Source organism: Notolabrus celidotus, chromosome 11, assembly GCF_009762535.1.
Source record: "Notolabrus celidotus isolate fNotCel1 chromosome 11, fNotCel1.pri, whole genome shotgun sequence".
Lineage (NCBI taxonomy): Eukaryota > Metazoa > Chordata > Actinopteri > Labriformes > Labridae > Notolabrus > Notolabrus celidotus.
The window spans coordinates 33514633-33533016 of record NC_048282.1 but is presented as its reverse complement, the minus strand read 5'-3'; the positions used below and the strand labels follow the sequence as shown (position 1 = coordinate 33533016).

Sequence of the window (18384 nt, the reverse complement as noted above, 5' to 3'; positions counted from 1 at the left end):
TTAGCAGCTTGTAACAGTAGTGTTCTCTCAGCCCCACCGTGAATGCGTCTCTCCGGGTGTTACGGTTTAAAAAGTGACCCTGTAAACTGGAGACCTTCAGCTGAACGTGTCAGTGTTTGGGGAGTTTACACAGCTGTTGAATCACAGAGGGAGTTGTAAGATTCAATATCCTCATCAGATATTTAATGATCGTCTGAAGACGTTTGTGAGGGATGCATCCGGCTGAGAGTCGGCAGTTAACAGGGTTGCGGTTTAAACCAAAACACCGGCGATCTCTGCCAAGGTATTTTGAGTTAAATGGCATTCGTCTTTGTTTTACTGCCCTCTACTGGTCTGGTGGTGTAGTGCATTTACTTTTTTTTTTCTCCATACATCACTGGCCTGATTTGCACAATCTACCCGGGAACTACACGATCGAAACGCAGACAACAATGGGGGCACAGGAACCTTTTAGTTCAGGGTAAAGTAGTTCTGGGGGCTAAAACACCCCGGAGCTCTTGGTCGAAATGCACCTTAAGATGTTAATGTTAAAGAACCGGTGTCATCCCTGTGTTCCCACAGCCCAATGGTCCCACATCTCTAGGACATTTTCAAAATTAGGTCTTGTGTTCCTACTTTTCCCTTCAACTTAAGCCCTATCCTCCCACAAGATAGTAAACGAATGAATGAATGAATGAGTAATTTCATTTCGATAAGCAGCAGAATGTGGGAACATGGGCACGCTCCCAAAGAACCAGGCTAGCTTGCTAAATACTGTTAGCTCACATCTGAGGAACGTTTTTTCTGTTAGCTAATGCTAGCTCCTCTTAAGCCTTTTATTTACACACTGGTGAGTCAACTATTAAAGCACTTAATGAATTGAATCAGACACCACTTCAGCCACACACAGAACCTCTACAGGCTGAAAGAGCTTGCACAAAAGTAGCTAAAGGGGGAACTGCTGCAAGGTGATAAAGGCCTTTTTGTCTCAACGTTAGCATTCAGTTGTTGCAGTTAAAAGCAAATGACTCAACTATCTCTTGTTGAAATGTTTAAGTACTTCAACAGCTGTGAAGTTTAATTACCAGTGAAGGGTTTGGGATTTGAAATTGAGCAATCAGGCAGAGATTGCCTCCATGATACAAACTCCTCTTTGTCCATCTCTCTCTCCGTTTCTCTCGCTGCCTCTCGATCTGATCATTTGCAGATGTGAAAGAGAAACACCACCACGTAGTTACAGCAGCTCAACACTGAGCACGTTTTACAACCCGGGCAGCATCTGAGGGTCGCTAAAAACTGCAGGAGCAGCCAATCTGGGTGCCGCGCTGTCGTCACAACGTCAGCGTCCCTGTTTATTTTAGTCTGCTGAGGAATCCCCTCTCACACCTAACGCCTTAAAGAAACTTTCATCTCCCCAGAGCTGCCACAGGGTTTTTCCTGAGCATAAAAACCAGCTCAGAGAAGCAGCAGGAGCACCACAGCGGGGGCAACATACAGAGGGGCTTTACTGAGTCTAATGAAGGGTTGGCACGGGTCGGGTATTTGAGGCTGAGTCTAGGGAACACTCAAGGTAGTCTGTTCAATAGGTGAGTGTCTGGCTCCTGAGCTCTGCACCAATGAGCTGCTTTGTTTACAGACCAACATTTGGGGAAGAGAGAGAAACACACTTTACTGTAGCTGACTCAGCCTCACACACACACACATACACACACACACACGCACATACACACTGCCTGCTGTGAGCTAGACTGTGTGTGTTTGTGCAGCATTTGCATACTAACATAGTGTTTGTTTGTTGAAGGGTGTACACTGTGCTCATATGTTTGACTGGGTGGACTCGAGTGTAGTGACAGCATGAAGCTGAAAAGAAGAAAGGGAAAGCAGAACGAGTGGACTGACGGCTAACCACAACTGCAACCACAGATCCGGTGTGGAACTGGTCATCTGTCTTCGAGTATTGCTTAAACACCAGTGCGTACAGTTCCAGAGTTACTGATTGCTGCAATCACTGCTCCTCTTTGTACTGAAGAGTATGATATCACACTCCTCTTTCTTTGCACAGAAAGTACCAGAGTTCAACTGAAGCTGCTACGTTGCTTCAGAAGTTGAAGAAAGTTGAGCAACTCTGTGTATGGAAACACAAAAAGGAAGCTTGTATTGGATAAACTATAAAAGTTACTCTCTTTATCTAATTAACCTGCTGCTGAAGTCTTATATCAGCTCCACATGCGCTTCTAAATAGAGTTATAAGGGTCCGTAGAGATGACAGTGGTTGTTGCTTGGCCGGGTGGTTCACCACTTTGGTTAAGACTGAATCATCTGAATTGCAACAGCATATTCTGAGGCTTTCATGGTCCTCAGAGGTACATTCCAATGACTTTGAAATAGAGATGTCCACATTTAGTCTGCGTCTTTGTAGAATTATGAGTCACTTAAACTACTTGATTATTAGGGACGGGCATTTCAAGCCAAAGTACTATTTGATAATCATTGGCATCTATTCAACGATTATTTGAATAATCCTCCCACTCCCAACACATACACACTTGTCACATTAACAGCCTGTTTGTGTGGCAGTCACGTTAACCAGCAGCAGGGCGAGGTGCTGCTAGTAGCGGGCACTGACAGCGTCTGTCTCCATCTTTATGTCTGTGTTTCTGTGACGCAGCGTGGCGTGTGTGTTTACATTTTACAGCCATGCTCAGTGTCTGGAAAGACGTGTGTAGTAGTGTGAGATTCAGAAACGTAGAAAATCCCTGCCACTATTGCTAATGTTTTCTTCTTCTTTTGCTATTTAATGCAGTTAGCACTCTTCTTCTTCTGTTACTTAATGCAGTTAGCAAGCAGCTTTAAGACGCTCTATAGCCACCGTCTGGCAGGAATACCGTATTACAACCAGGCACCGGTAAAACGATGAAAATTTGTACTTTTAAAATGAGAAAATATTATATTTGTATTATTCTAGGCCCTAAATGTGGGTCATACAGTATGTTGTGTCTAAGGCTGTTGCTCAGGCAGCCGCTGTAACGCTCTACGACCCGGATGTAAACAAGCACAGCTGAGCGATGGCATCTCAAAAGTGCAGCGTGGTTTGTCAGTGTTTTGATCTAGAACATGAAGATAAAGTTCTTTGTAAGCTGTGTTGGTGTAATCACTCTAGTGGAGCAATGTGGAACCAGTTCTGGCATGTGGACGTTTACCTGCAAGGAGGACTGAAGGCTGGTGATGCAAACGCTGCAGACGCTGAGATCATGTGATGAGCCACTTTAAATAAATCTCACCTTTAGAGTAGTTGGACAGTTGGAATTTAGATTTCTGTTTAAACATCCAGGGAATTAGTTGCTTCCAAACATCCCTGCACTGAAGAGCCACTTACTCCTGGCTGCACGAGCATAAGGTTGACATTTTTATTTTAAATTTAATTGAAAACTCATTCAGGAAGAAGTTTGAATGAGTCCAGTACTTTGACCAAACATCTGCAAAACTAACTTACTAAACTAGCATTAGCTCAAAGTGCAGCTGTTGATAAGGAGAGCCTGACAGAGCTGGAAGTTTGACTGCAAACTCTCAGTCTTGTGAAGCATGTGGAGGTATGAGTGGAGCTGCAGCAGTTAGTGGATTATCAGCAGAGAAATATCTTGCTTTCTCAGTCTGTGTTATTGATTTTGAAGATCTGTCTTAAGTGTAAAGGAACAATTATTGCAACCGATATATCTTGCACTGTAAAAACGGATGGATGAGTTCTGCATTAGGGTGACTATCCATGCAAACACATCCAAACATCAACATACACACACACATTAGCTCCACTGGCTGACTGTTAAATAAACAGTGAAGTATCTTAATGCAGTCGTCATGTGCTCATCCCGTCCGTTGTAGCCCCATCTGGGTACGGCCCGGTCGTGTATTTGATCAAGCCTTTCAAATGGGATGGAAGTGAGCTGAGACTAATGCGTGTCCACGGGGCTTGTTGCTGTGTGCTTTATCTCTCCTGCCCTGATCTCTACCTGCTGGAACAATTTCACCTGCTCCACTGCCTCTGGGCTTTATTCCACACCCACTAAATCTGTCACTCTCTGCTTTGTAGGCTCTGCCAGTCGCTCTGTTGCTGTTTTCACAAAGTATGTGGCATGCAGAGAAGCCGTGCCAAACTTTCCTGACCTTTGTGGTGAAAGAGAAAAGGCAGGTTCCTACAGGTTAGATTTTTTTCACTTGTAGAGCAGAGTACGATGTGCAGACCTTGCTGGGGCATGGGAACTTGTGCGAGGGCTGAGGATTCGAAAACCCCTCTGTGTGGGAGAGAGCATGAAGCAAGCCCCGGTACAAATATACAAATACCTGACTATAGTTGACACGGTTCGTGCAGCTCAGAGATGTGACAGTTATCGACCACAACACTGAGACGACACCAGGATGTGGCTTCACCCCGTTTTTCTCAGAGTGACTACAAACAGAAACACTCTGGATGAGTAATGTTGACAGTCTCTCTCTTCAGTGATAGCCCCTAATTCAGATGATTGTTGGTGGCTATCATCAAGACTATAACACCTTTGCAGACTAACTCAGGGGGGATTTTTTGACCATGGTTTGTCTTCACACCTTTTCAAATGTTAGAATTCCCCTTCTCTGCTTTTTATGATGTGGGCAGGTGGGTTATCAGCTGTAGGAGTGATAAGCAGGGGATGGGATGTCAAACTGTGACTATAAATTAAGCCCACACAATATAAGACAAATATGCAATGTGTGATTACACTGTTCACAATTGCAATATTGATTTAAAGCGTCCTAAATAAACAACTATTAAAGAGTGCACACACACTTTATCTCATTTCATCTGCTGTTCGTCATGTTTTACAAAACACATGTGATTGCAGCATTTTTCTCCCGAGTCCAAAGTTGATCCAGAGAACTTTTTTTTTTAACCACTAAATTAACATCAGTTAATCTGATGGTCACTGATTGCTAACATGGGCTTCATCTGATAGCATCAACATTGAGTGACAGCATGGCCATGAAACCCAGGCCTCCATCCATCATTTTATTTTATCTTATTTTGGTATTTATCTTAATGAATTCATTTTATCTTATTGTATTTATCTTATTTTATTTTATTGAATACATTTTATTGTATTTATCTTATTTTATTTTATTGAATTTATTTTATTTTTATTGTATTGTTTTATCTTATTTTATGGTATTTCTCTTATTTTATTTTATTGAATTTATTTTATTTCATTTATCGTATTTTGTTTTATAATTTTTATTGTATTGTAATATCTAATTTTATTTTATTGAATTTATTTTATTGAATTTATCTTATTTTGTTTTATAATTTTTATTATTTTTATTGTGTTGTATTATCTTATTTTATTTTAATGAATTTATTTTATTTTATTTTATTGTTTTATCTTATTTTATGGTATTTCTCTTATTTTATTTTATTGAATTTATTTTATTTCATTTATCGTATGTTGTTTTATAATTTTTATTATTTTTATTGTATTGTAATATCTAATTTTATTTTATTTTATTGAATTTTTTTTTTTTCATTTATCTTATTTTGTTTTATGATTTTTATTATTTTTATTGTATTGCATTATCTAATTTTATTTTATTGAATGCATTTTATTGTATTTATTTTATTTCATTTCTCTTATTTTTTTATTGAATTTATTTTATTTTAATGTATTGTTTTATCTTACTTTATGGTATCTATCTTTTTTTAAATTTAATTTATTTAATTGTATTTAATTGTATTTTATTTTTAAGTATTTCATATTACTTTCCTCTTTCTTGTTTCAGTCTTATTGTATCATTTTATCTATTGCTGTTATTTTCTGTGTCTCTGTTCTTTTGTGAAGCACTTTAGTCTGCATGCTTTAAGTTGCTATATAAATAAAAATGAGTTGAGCTGGCCTCCATCCAACATGTGCAATATAGGATGTAGTTTTAAAGATGTGTTGATCATAATAGGGTAGATTTAAACAATAAAGTAAACATAAATAAATATGATAAAAGAAGGAAACTGAAAAGAAATAACGAGCTAATCCTACATTTTTTTTAAATAAGATTTCCAGAAATAAGGTAATGTGGTCTTTGAATTAGGAATAAATGTGAACAAAGCTGCAGGGGCATCTTAGAGCCGAGCTGCTGTCATCTCCTCAGGATGATGGGAGGATCAAACAGGAGGCTCGGTTTCTCTGTGCCTTCAGCTCCTTGTTAATTCATCCCTGTTGCTGTTTACTGCGGAGGGAAACCCTGCAAGCCTCATCCAAAAAACACAAATACCATTACTGGCTTTTTACGTCGTTTCATTTTTTCCACTGAAATACACACGCACGCACGCACGCACGGACACACACGCACACACACAGCCCCTTCCCTTTTCCTGCGAACTGTCCTCCACCCTCCCCTGCTATCTTTCAGGGATCAGGCTGGGTTTCTGGAGGAGAGCAGCTGCAGATAGGAATTTCTTGTGCCAGATTGGCAGAATCCCGCGGTCGGAAAAAAAGCTAATCCTCTGGTGGGTTCCCCCGCTGAATCGAGGGGCGTAAGGCCAAGGAGAAGCCGCGGCCAACTATAACAAACAAAGAGGCTTTCCCCAGCTCTCCCAGGCAGCCCGTTCCACTGTTTGACAATGGTTGCCATGGAAGTTGTTTTTCAATTCATAACAGTGTCAACATGTCCGGGCGGTCAGGAGAGTGACACTTTTTTCTACCTCCCTGTCTGCCTTTAAAGCAGGGGGCAAAAAAAAAAACTTGTATCCTGATGTGTGTCGGTGCCAGACGAACCTCTGTGACCAGCAGAGTGAACACTGAACAACCTCACACCGCCTCTGAAGCTCACCTGACTCACACAGTTCAAACAATCAGGTCGCTTCATTTCATTCTGAAACATGTGTTTGAGTTTTCAAAACCTTTAACTCCAAAGTAAAGAGGTCTTCAATCTCCTGCCTGCTGCTGGATGTGGCCTGACATTAATTCTGTCAGAGGCTAATGGGGTTGACAAGCATAAGTATAAACATATGACTCATAATCCTCTGTTATTTCCACCTTGAGTGGAACATAACTACACCTCCTCAGAAGATTGTTTTAACAGTGTGAGCGCGTTGGGTTGGCTTTGTTCAGGGGGATGCTAAAGCCCATAGATCAAGTCGTGTGTGTGTAAAGGAGATTGTGGAGATATTGTAAATATCCTTGAATTGTTCTGAGGCGGGGACATATCTCTGTTCTCAAGTCTTATCATCCATCTCCTTCAAAGATAGGAATAGCTTAGATCCATCACTTGTCTTCCTCTCGTCCTTCACCTCACTGATAGAGACACTAAATCACATTTTCATAGTCAGTGAGATGAGAAACATGAGATTTAAAGTTGTTTTAAAAAAGGTGCAGAAAAGCTGAAAGTCTTGAGAAGTGCTGCATGGTTAATTATGTACAGTATCTCACAAAAGTGAGTACACCCCTCACATTTCTTCTAAAGATGATGCACAAGAAAGTCTGCAAACAGTTTGTTAAAGACAAGCAGACTAAGGACATGGATTACTGGAACCATATCTTGTGGTCTGATGAGACCAAGATAAACTTATTTGGTTCAGATGGTGTCAAGCGTGTGTGGCGGCAACCAGGTGAGGAGTACAAAGACAAGTGTGTGTTGCCTACAGTCAAGCATGGTGGTGGGAGTGTCATGGTCTGGGGCTGCATGAGTGCTGCCGGCACTGGGGAGCTACAGTTCATTGAGGGAACCATGAATGCCAACTGCAGAGCATGATCCCCTCCCTTCAAAAACTGGTCCACAGGGCAGTTTTCCAACATGATAGCAACCCCAAACACACCTCCAAGGCGGCCACTGCCTTGCTAAAGAAGGTGAGGGTGAAAGTGATGGAGTGGCAAAGCATGTCTCCAGACCTAAACCCTATTGAGCATCTGTTGGGCATCCTCAAACGGAAGGTGGAGGAGCGTAAGGTCTCTAACATCCATCAGCTCTGTGATGTCGTCATGGAGGAGTGGAAGAGGACTCCAGTGGCAACCTGTGAAGCTCTGGTGAACTCCATGCCCAAGAGGACATGTACTCACTTTTGTTGCCGGTGGTTTAGACATTAATTTACACTGTTATACAAGCTGTACACTGACTACTTTACATTGAATCAAAGTGTCATTTCTGCAGTGTTGTCCCATGAAAAGATATAATTAAATATGTGCAGAAATGTGAGGGGTGTACTCACTTTTGTGAGATACTGTATATCAACATTCATCCATATTACTTTCCTAATATCGAACAATGTCCTCACACACTGCAGGTTTCCTCACAATGTCTTTCTAAAGAGCCCATTTGGCCTCTAACACAAGCTCTCCCACACACACACAGAGTATGAGCGCATGAACTTACACTCACCATCATCTAGGTAGGCCTGGTCCAAGTTCTCCTCCTTCACCGTCACCCTCCTCTGCCCGTCTCCTGCACCCTCCATCTGCCCCTCACCCGCCGGTGCCCGTTCTTTCTGCTGCCCCTTCTGCACGTACGGCTGCTGCTGGATCACGGTGGGGTAGACCTCGGGGTGGGACACTGGTGCCTGAGGAACCTGGGGGGGAGTGGGTGAGTGGGCGGCAGCTGCCTGTGGGGAGTAACCGTCGCAGTAGATGATCTGCTGGCTGTCGGGCTGCTGTGGAGGAGGAGGAGGCAGGGTGTGAGCGTCGCCCGCCCGGAGAAGGTGGTGGTTGGTCGGGGAGAACTGGATGATAGACGGGTGCTGGCCGGAGCCGATGGGACCTCCAGGTTGAGCTGGAGAGCCTGTGTGCACCAGGACGGACCGGTGAGGGTCGGGGATCATCCCTCCAGGCTGCTGGTAAAGACCGGGGGTGCCGCTTAGACTCTTCCCCCCACGAGAGTACACGATAGTCGGGCTCTGCTGCGGGAAGCGAGCGTCTTGGTTTGGCAGGCTGGAGCTGAGGCGCTGGCAGGAGGACATGCCGGAGACCAGGCCGTTGTCTGGATGGAGGATGCTGCGAGGGCTGTGGTAGTAAGAGTGAGGGGACAAGCCCAGGATCTGAGGCATAGCGAATCCCATGTGTTCCTCGTACTCGTCTAGAGGCTCCGTCTTTATGGAGGGAGCTGTGAGAGAGTTAGAGATCAAAGAGGGCTGTAAGTACTAGATAGGTTTGATGAAGAGTGAGCGGGTTGCTCAACAAGGTGAGGTCCCTGACCAGGTTCCTCCACCATCATGACCCACCCACTACACATGATCCTGCTTATCACACGGCTGTCATCAAAGAGACCTATGATTTGGTGGTAAGTCTGTTCTTAGAGCTCCCTGCTCTTCCACCTTCACACGTGGAAGGGCATTTCATGTGCATACATGAAAAGGCAAGGCAGGGAGAGCATCAGCAAAGACTGATCAATGAGTGGATAAGATAAGACACAGCAGAAAAAGGAAAAACTGAGAGGCAGGTTCTCAGTCCTTCAACCACTGTATCCAGTACTGTATTCTTTTGAGGGATGGGCAATGATTTTAGTTTTTACCGGTGCCTGGTTGTAACACAGTATTCCTGCCAGACAGTGGCTATAGAGCGTCTTAAAGCTGTTTGCTAACTGCATTAAATAACAAAAGAAGAAGAATACAGTCGCAGTGATTTTCTCTGTTTCTGTATCTCACACTACTACACACGTTGTTCCAGAGACTGAGCATGGCTGTAAACACACACGCCACGCTGTGTCACAGAAACACAGACATAGAGATCGAGACAGACGCCGTCAGTGCCCGCTACTAGCAGCACCTCGTCCTGCTGCTGGTTAACGTGACAGCCACACAAACCCATCCCTAGTTCTTTTGAGTGTTCACTTCATGCGCCATCTTTGATTATGTAGCCTAAAGATTTGATGTCTTTAACCTCTCTTGGTTAAAGCTTTCTCTTCTGTTTCCACCTCAAATTAACCAATCACAATCCAATCAACTCTTCCTGTCCCATTGAAAGTTACTAACCATAGACCTTTCTGGAGTCCCTGAGCTCCCTTGTGTCGTAGGTTCCTCTGAGCTGCCATTGGCATCCTGCTGCTGTGGACGTTCCAGACTCCAGCTGATACGGACGTGCTGGACTCCGGCGGTAACTACTACTGCTCGTCTCATCCCTATCACCGCTCCCTCTATCTCTTGTTCTCCTCTATCCCTCTTTCCAGACCCAACTTGGTCTCAGCAGATGTGGGTCTAACATGAGTCTGGTTCTGCTCGAGGTTTCTGCCTGTTAAAGGTGACATATCATGCAAAATGGACTTTTTAATGGTTCTCTACCTGAAATATGTGTCCCTGGCATGTCTACAAACCCCCCGAGAATGAAAAAAATCCATTCTTCCCCTGTTCTGATTTCTCCACCTTTCTGTAAATGTGTGCTGAAACGAGCCGTTTCAGACTTCCGTGTTTTTGTTACGTAACAACAATATCCGGTCTGTCACGGAGTCAGAGCTCGGAGCTTGTTCAGCCCATAGACTGTATAAAATAATACTGAACCCCTCCTTTTTCATTCCCTGCAAACGTGTGCTAACAAGGAGCTTAGGAGGGAGGCATGCTAGTTGTAGGCTGTCTCAATAAACACAAAGGTCGGTTTGACTCCCCACGTCTGCAGATTTGAAGATCTAGTGGATGATTTTTATTTATCATGGATAAGTGCTAGCGCTAGTTAGCATAGCTACATAGCTACATGTCGTAGCTGTAGCTGTGTACCAAGACACAAGTCGACATACTGATAAATAAAACAACAAGAAACACAGAATCTGTGACCAATCCTTCAGAAAAGGTCCTGCTGCCTTTCTGGTAGAGGTCGGTTTTACTCCCCACGTCTGCAGATTTGAAGATCTAGTGGATGATTTTTATTTATCATGGATAAGTGCTAGCGCTAGTTAGCATAGCCACATAGCTACATGTTCGTAGCTGTGTACCAAGACACACGTCGACATACTGACAAATAAAACAACAAGAAACACTAAATCTGTGACCAATCCTTCAGAAAGGTCCTGCTACAGGCGCCTCTCCGTCAGGATCAGATTCAGAGGGTTGAAGTAACGTGATCTCTGAGCAGCCGTGTATATTCAGCCAACATGTAAACATTAGATCAACGTGCTGGACAGGCGAGGCACATCCACTTCCTGAGGGGGCGTGGTCAGAGAGAAAACAGAGTGTTCTGAGGAGGACTGAAGAAGAGGACTTTTCAGGCATGCCGAAATCTGATTTCCAAGTGTTTTTTGGAGCATAAACTTTAAAGACATGTTTTGGGGACCTCTTAGACCAATATATATTGATGAAAAAAGCGTGATATGTCACCTTTAAAGGAAGTTTGTCCCCGCCGCTGTAACTAGCTAAATACTGCGAGGTGCAATGCTCATGGTGGACCAAGGTGGGGTAAGACTGAGTCTTATCCTGTCCTGGTGTTGGGTCTCTGTTCATAATTTGACATAGAGTACAGTCTAGACCTGCTATGTTTGTAAAAGCGCCTTGAGATAACGTCTGTTGTGATTTGGCGCTATAAAAATAAAGATTGATTGATTGATTGATTGATCCCTCGAGAAATAGCTGACATGCTATGTATCGACCGATCCTTGTCGTCACATTAACACCTTTGATTTATTATATAAACACCATGACATGATATTGTCATTCCACACAGAGGCAGAGCAGCATTCTTACATGCCAGTGGTGTGAAGCTGAAGTGTTGGGGCTGGCTGCGCTTCCTCTTGCCGTTGATGACGTAGAAGTTCACTTTGACAGGATGACAGGCGGACGCGTCTCTGTAGGACGGCACCTCCACAAACAGCATGCTCTGCAACACAGAGCTCTGTTATTATTCACTGCAGATCTTTGAGTTTAAATCCATCCATCATAACAGGCTTGTTGCTGTTGTTGTTTTAGATTGTGGAGTGTTATACGTACTGGCTGGCTCTTATCTTTGTCCACTGTTGCTTCCATTTCCCAGATTTGCTGCCCATCTAGAAGGGAAGAAAAGAGGCAAAGTGAAAACCGAGCCCTTTAACAATGTGGCGATTTACTCAGCAGTTAAAGTGAGTGAGGTGGATTGTTTCAAGATGTACTGCACAGCGGTGTAACTCTGTAAGACCTTAGCTTGCAAATCTGAAAAACGCTGAATCCAAAGAAAAAGTAGAAATCATCTTGTTTTGATTTTTCTTGTTTTTTGCGAGACACAGTGAGCGTGATATCTGCAGCTTCTTTAACAACTGTCTGTGTGTCTGCATCCCTTTTGAGGCTTCTAGATAATATCAGCTTTTAAAACCACTTCCTGTTGCACGGCTAAGAATATCTACAGGTTGTAATGATCTGCATGTTAACACCAACCAAACCTATCGTCATCTATAAATCAGACGGACACACTCGTCTGCTCTTTAAAGCCGACGGGAGTTTAACTTCTGCAGACGTGATGAGAACTGCAAAGTGTTTTCAGCGCTCCATGTTAAACTGATTATGGTTTCTGTTACATCACACTTCATCGGATCACATTGGAGCTGTCGTCCAGGTGAAGAATGAGAAAACCAAATGGGTTTGTAAATGTGAACTCCATGTGCTCCAACACATGATCCAACATACGCTTGCACTGCAGTGAGTTCTGTTTGGATGTTACTGTAGGTGGGAAACCCTCTGTCAAACTGCTAAATTACAAACACATGGCTTAAATGAGTCAGCAGGAGGAAAGGGGGATTCCACTCGTGTTGCCAGACTTTCTTCTTTTTCTCTCAAACTTCACTTTTATGATCAACTCCCTCCACGTCTTACAAAACGTGATGACTACTGCTTTCTTGGCTTGAAGCGTTTGTTTGCAGGGATACCCCGACTCTTGTTCTCCCTCGGGGGGTTGTTGTGTAAGAAGGTGGAAAAGAGAGGGAGGAATAAAGGGGAGAGAGAGCCAGAGCAGGCTTGAGTTGGCTGGGAAAAGCGTTCCTCTCCTCCGTACAACCCTCCCACTCCGGGGGAGCGGCAGCCAGGCGCAGCTGTCCCTGCTTCAGAGGGATTTCACAGCTGCACTGCTCCAGAACTTTGTGTCATACAGAAACTCAAAAACCATGGCAATTCTGCCTCGTAAGATTTCTTTTTTCCATCTCTGTCTTACTATCCATTACTGCGCTGTGTCGTAACACAGCGGCAGGGAACCCCGGAGCAGAAAAAAAGAAGGGAAGGAACCGGTGCATGTGGGTCCAAGTGTTAGTTAAGGCGTTTTAAAAAGCCAAAAAACTCTTTTCTCAGACAGAAGTGGAGTCAGTGAGTCACGATATCAGACAAGCTTTTTGACACAAGCGTCCTCACCGCAGAACCTTGGAGCTGCAGACATGTAAACAGACGTCTCTGTGATTAACAGCAGGTGATCTCTGACATGAAACCAGAACACTTCTTATAAAACTAACTGTGAACAGAGGTGACACATCCCAGAGCCTCATGAGGAGACTGATACAAGAGGAGGATCAAATATTAGACTCTGACCTCAAACAAGGGACACATCCCAAATCACAATCCTACAAGACATCTGTGCTTTCTACTCAAAGTGACCTACTTTATCCCCTATATGACATTAAAGACCTGCATAGATAGCACTTTTGTAAAATGTAGCATAAATATATGTTGAACCTCTTGAAAGATGAATAAATCCTGCAGCCCTGCGTGTCATTAAATTCAGTATCTTTCTAAATGTTGCTCAAATGATGGGTTGGAGATCCCTTTCCTGCAAATGTGTCCAAATGCTGAGCAGCCAGGTGATGAGTTTGCATCCAGAATTCAAGCATTCTTGTCTGTATGACTGACAACTCAGCCTCCCTGACATTCAACCAGACAGAGGCGAAAAAGGGAAAACTATGATAAAAAAAGAGCACTTAAAAAAATGTGAAAAGATACCAAATCACTGGGATTTTATCACAAATTACCTTATTTGGGTAAATATAATACTACTACAACTACTACTCCTAATAATAATAAATAATAATTGATATGACTTATAACTTATTCAAATTAACCTTTATATAAAGTGCAAAAAAATATAATAGAAAATAAATAAAAAATCAGAACAAAGACAGGTGTGGAGCAGGAGTTGAGGTTATGTGTTGCATGCTTTTTTTGAACAGGAAGGTCTTAAGGTGGTTTTTAAATGAGGGAAGAGAGTCAGAGTTGTGGATGTGTGGAGGGAGGGCGTTCAAGAGAGTTGGGGCAGCGATGGCAAAGGCTCTGTCCCCCTAGGTGGTAGGTAATTTGAAAAGACATCTGCAATTTCTGCAGTTTCCTGAAAGTCAGATGCTGCATATGGGACTGAAGTCATTAAATTATGCAAATAATTAGCAACTCTTACTTTAACTCTACATTATTAAGGCTGCTGTTGGTAGGAATGGTGTAAAATACGTTCCTTTTTTTCTGCTGGGTTTGGAGAAAAGGTCAGAATGCCATTCGGTACTCATCAGGAAGTGAAGTCATTTGAGACTATTGCGAAATCTCTGTGTTTTCCAATGCCTTTGTATCAAGCAATGTTATTATTCCCCTTGTTCCTGTTATGACAGACCAATCACAGCTACTCTCCAATCCTCTGTCCTGATTGGTTAAGGGGCGGCCCCTACTACGTCCTCCGATTGGTTATGAGTCCCGCACTATCATGAATGAACACGCCGATCTGTGTTGTGGGGGCTAAGAGGAAATCTGGTTGGGAGGGATAGTGTTGACATTCGAAGTCCCTCTCTCTGAACAGATGTTTACTCTGTGACTACCAACAGCAGCTTTAAGAGTAAAAAGATGTGTTTGTCATTGATCGAGGGACTTCTGGCTTTGATTTTGGCTGTGATTTAAAAACAACAGGAGTTGACACTCATCACTGCGTCCTTTCTGAGAAGGTTGGTTGGCCTTCTCTTGAGCAGAGGCCAAACAAACTCTGGTATCTGCTTCCTAACTACATTGCAAACTTGTTGGAGTGGAATAATGGATCCCACCTGACTCGCTCTTCTGATTGGCTCGTTCTGAAAGCCCTTCGAGTTTGCACTGAACTTGGTAGGTCAGCATTTCCCACTGAAGCCCTTAAATCATGGAATACCCTCAAACAGACCTTTAAGTTGATATCTATTCTCTCCTTTGCAGAGTTAGAGACTTCAATCTCTGACCACTGTGTCTCAAATTGTCTCTGTTTAATGAATCTATTGTTTTGTGGATATTTATGTGTGCATTGTTTCTGATGTGACTGTGAGCTCAACGACGCTGGAAATGAGGGAAACCTACATGTCTTATTGCAGCCAGGATGGACATATAAAGTAACTGTTTCCCTCAATCAACCAGTGTCAGTCAGTGCATCTACAAATGTCCTTAAATCTGTCTTCATGTGACCTCCAGAGCCGTTAATCACATAACAAAAGGCCCATCTGAGAGGAGATAAGACACCATGGAACTCAGAGAGGACCAAAAGGGTAAAAGGAAGTAAAGCGGCGGTGTTATCGTATGAATCATGCAAATATCTCCTGTGGCTCGCTCCAAACAATGACTGTGGTGACATGTGAAGTCATGAATGTGTTAAACTGACCTGGTAACTTATGAGTCATTAGTTATCGCTTGTGCTGTGGCCTTACTGTGACTCTGTGTTGTGTAAAAGCAGAACTGACAGATGCACAGAGAGTAAGAGTTCACAGAATGGTGGGTTTGATTGTCGAGGTATTAAGGATCTTAAAGTTCCTCAAAATAAGAGTGAAAATGTTTGAAAGAAGAGAGAATGAGTCACACACTCACCCTGGGTTTTCTCCATAAAAATGACCTTGGAATCTGAGCTGAAGTTCTGCCCGGTCAGGATCATCTGCTGGCCTCCCAGAACGGAGCAGCTGTCCATGTCCTGCTTCTCCACCATGGGAAGCTCGTGTGCTGATCGCTGGGCTGCAGGGACACACAGAGAGAGGTTGTGTAACATTTACCGTCAGTGTGCAGCCACACATGAGTCCAACACACCTGCATTAATGTGGTGTATTAGGAACAACAATATGGAGGATATGCATAAGTGTTGTTTGGGCTTTTTCTCTGTTTGACATTTCATAAATGACAGTCAGAAAAACATGTCACCTGCAACGTCTCACGGTAACCTTTTACCAAGAAGTCTCAAAGGTGATGCTGACTCATTCAACGATCACAGCCTCAACTTTCTATCTGAATAAGCAGAATTATAAATCTGTCAGATCATGACTGTGGAGAGGTAACAAGAAAGTTTGCCTCTATATAGAAAGTTTAGTGCAAGGAGAAGAGATAGGAGGAAGTCTGATGCAATGTGATAAAAACAGCTCTGCAGGAACAACGACCCGCTGAATGTGAGAATTGAAACTCTTTTTAAGGGTTTAACTATCAGAGCATGCAAAGGTTACAAACATTGCTTTTATGTTCGTCAATGCTCATGACTGAAAAACTATTCCTTCAGGGTGTGGGCCGCCGTTTGTAAAGTTGTTTTTAATCACATTTAAAACAATATTTGTGATCTTCTTCACTTTACTTTTGTTGTGATAAAAATATTTCAGTTAAAATCACTCTTAAATCTAAATGTTAAAAGTTAAATCTAAATGTTAAATCTAAATGTTAAAAGTTAAATCTTAATTTTGATACAGATATCCCAACCATTGTCTGTCAGTACTGACTCCTACGGGTTATAGCTGGACTGCCCACCTTTAGATTTAACATTTAACATTTGGATTTAGATTTAACATTTAGATTTAACAATCAATATTTAGATTTAACATTTAGATCTTTATTTAACATTATGTTTAACATTTAGATCGATATTTAACATTTAGATCTTAATTTAACATTATATTTAACATTTCAATTGATATTTCATATTTAGATCTTTATTTTACATTATATTTAACATTTAGATATTTATTCAACATTAGATTTAACATTTAGATTAAACATTTAGATCTTTACTTAACATTATATCTAACATTTATATTTAACATTTAGATCTTTATTTAAGATTATATTTAACACTTAGATTTAACATTTAACATTAAGATCTTTATTTAACGTTTAGATTTAACAATCAACTTTTAGATTTAACATTTAGATCTTTATTTAACATTATATCTAACATTAAGATCGATATTTAACATTTAGATCGATATTTAACATTATATTTAACATTTAAATTGATAATTAATATTTCGATCTTTATTAGACATTACATTTAACATTTAGATATTTATTCAACATTAGATGTAACGTTTAGATTAAACATTTAGATCTTTATTTAACATTATATCTAACATTTATATTTAACATTTAGATCTTTATTTAAGATTATATTTAACACTTAGATTTAACATTAAGATCTTTATTTAACGTTTAGATTTAACATTTATATCTTTATTTAACATTGTATCTAACATTTAGATCAATATTTAACATTTAGATTGATATTTCACATTTAGATCTTTATTTGACATAATATTTAACATTTAGATTTAACATTTAGAAATGTATTCAACATTAGATTTAACATTTATATTAAACATTTAGATCTTTATTAGACATTACATCTAACATTTATATTTAACATTTAGAACTTTATTTCAGATTATATTTAACATTTAGATTGATATTTAACATTTGGATTTAACATTTAGATTTAACAATCCACTTTTAGATTTAACATTTAGATCTGCGTTTAACATTATGTTTAACATTTATATTTAACATTTAACAACTAGATCTTTATTGAACATAATATTTAAAATTTAGATTGATATTTAACATTTGGATATTACATTTATATTTAACATTTATATTTAACAATCAACATTTATATTTAACATTTAGATCTTTATTTCAGATTATATTTAACATTTAGATTGATATTTAACATTTAGATTATTATTTAAGATTTAACATTTAGATCTTTATTTAACATTATATTTAACATTTAGATTTAACATCTAGCATTTGGATTTATATTTAACATTTAGATGTAATATTTAACATGTAGATTTAACAGCCAACATTTAGATTTAACATTTAAGTTTTTATTTAACATTATATTTAACATTTTGATTTAACATTTAACATTTATATTTATACTTAGCATTTAGATAAGAGCTACATGTGGAGAACTGTTGCTGTTGTGTTCAGTGTGTATAACTTAATGAGCGGTGCCTTATATCCTGGAGCAGGAGTGTAAGAAAGGAATTGTCCGCTCAGTTTTTGGAGATAGTGGAGGTCCTCTCTGTGCAAACATCATATTGCTGTGAAGACTTTGGATAAGATGAGACATAATTTATAAAAGACAGGGAAAGGGAGAAGAGCATTTTAAAAGTTTAAACCCTGTGACCTCTGAGCAGGTTTCTTCAAGCTCCTTCAGCAGACACCACTGACACTTCTTATCTCCCTGACAGATTTATCACAGGTGTCACCGTGAACAC

General features: G+C 40.9%; 1 protein-coding gene across 1 annotated transcript in view; it reads right to left on the bottom strand.

Annotated features, from left to right (window-relative positions):
* Positions 1 to 18384, bottom strand: part of nfatc2a (nuclear factor of activated T cells 2a) — a 38645-nt gene that overhangs the window by 8024 nt on the left and 12237 nt on the right. The window contains exons 6-9 of the mRNA XM_034694931.1: positions 15719 to 15859; positions 11894 to 11949; positions 11651 to 11783; positions 8371 to 9087 (exon numbers count right to left, since the gene is read on the bottom strand). Coding sequence (XP_034550822.1) covers positions 8371 to 9087; positions 11651 to 11783; positions 11894 to 11949; positions 15719 to 15859 — 1047 coding nt within the window. The remainder of the gene's footprint in view (positions 1 to 8370; positions 9088 to 11650; positions 11784 to 11893; positions 11950 to 15718; positions 15860 to 18384) is intronic.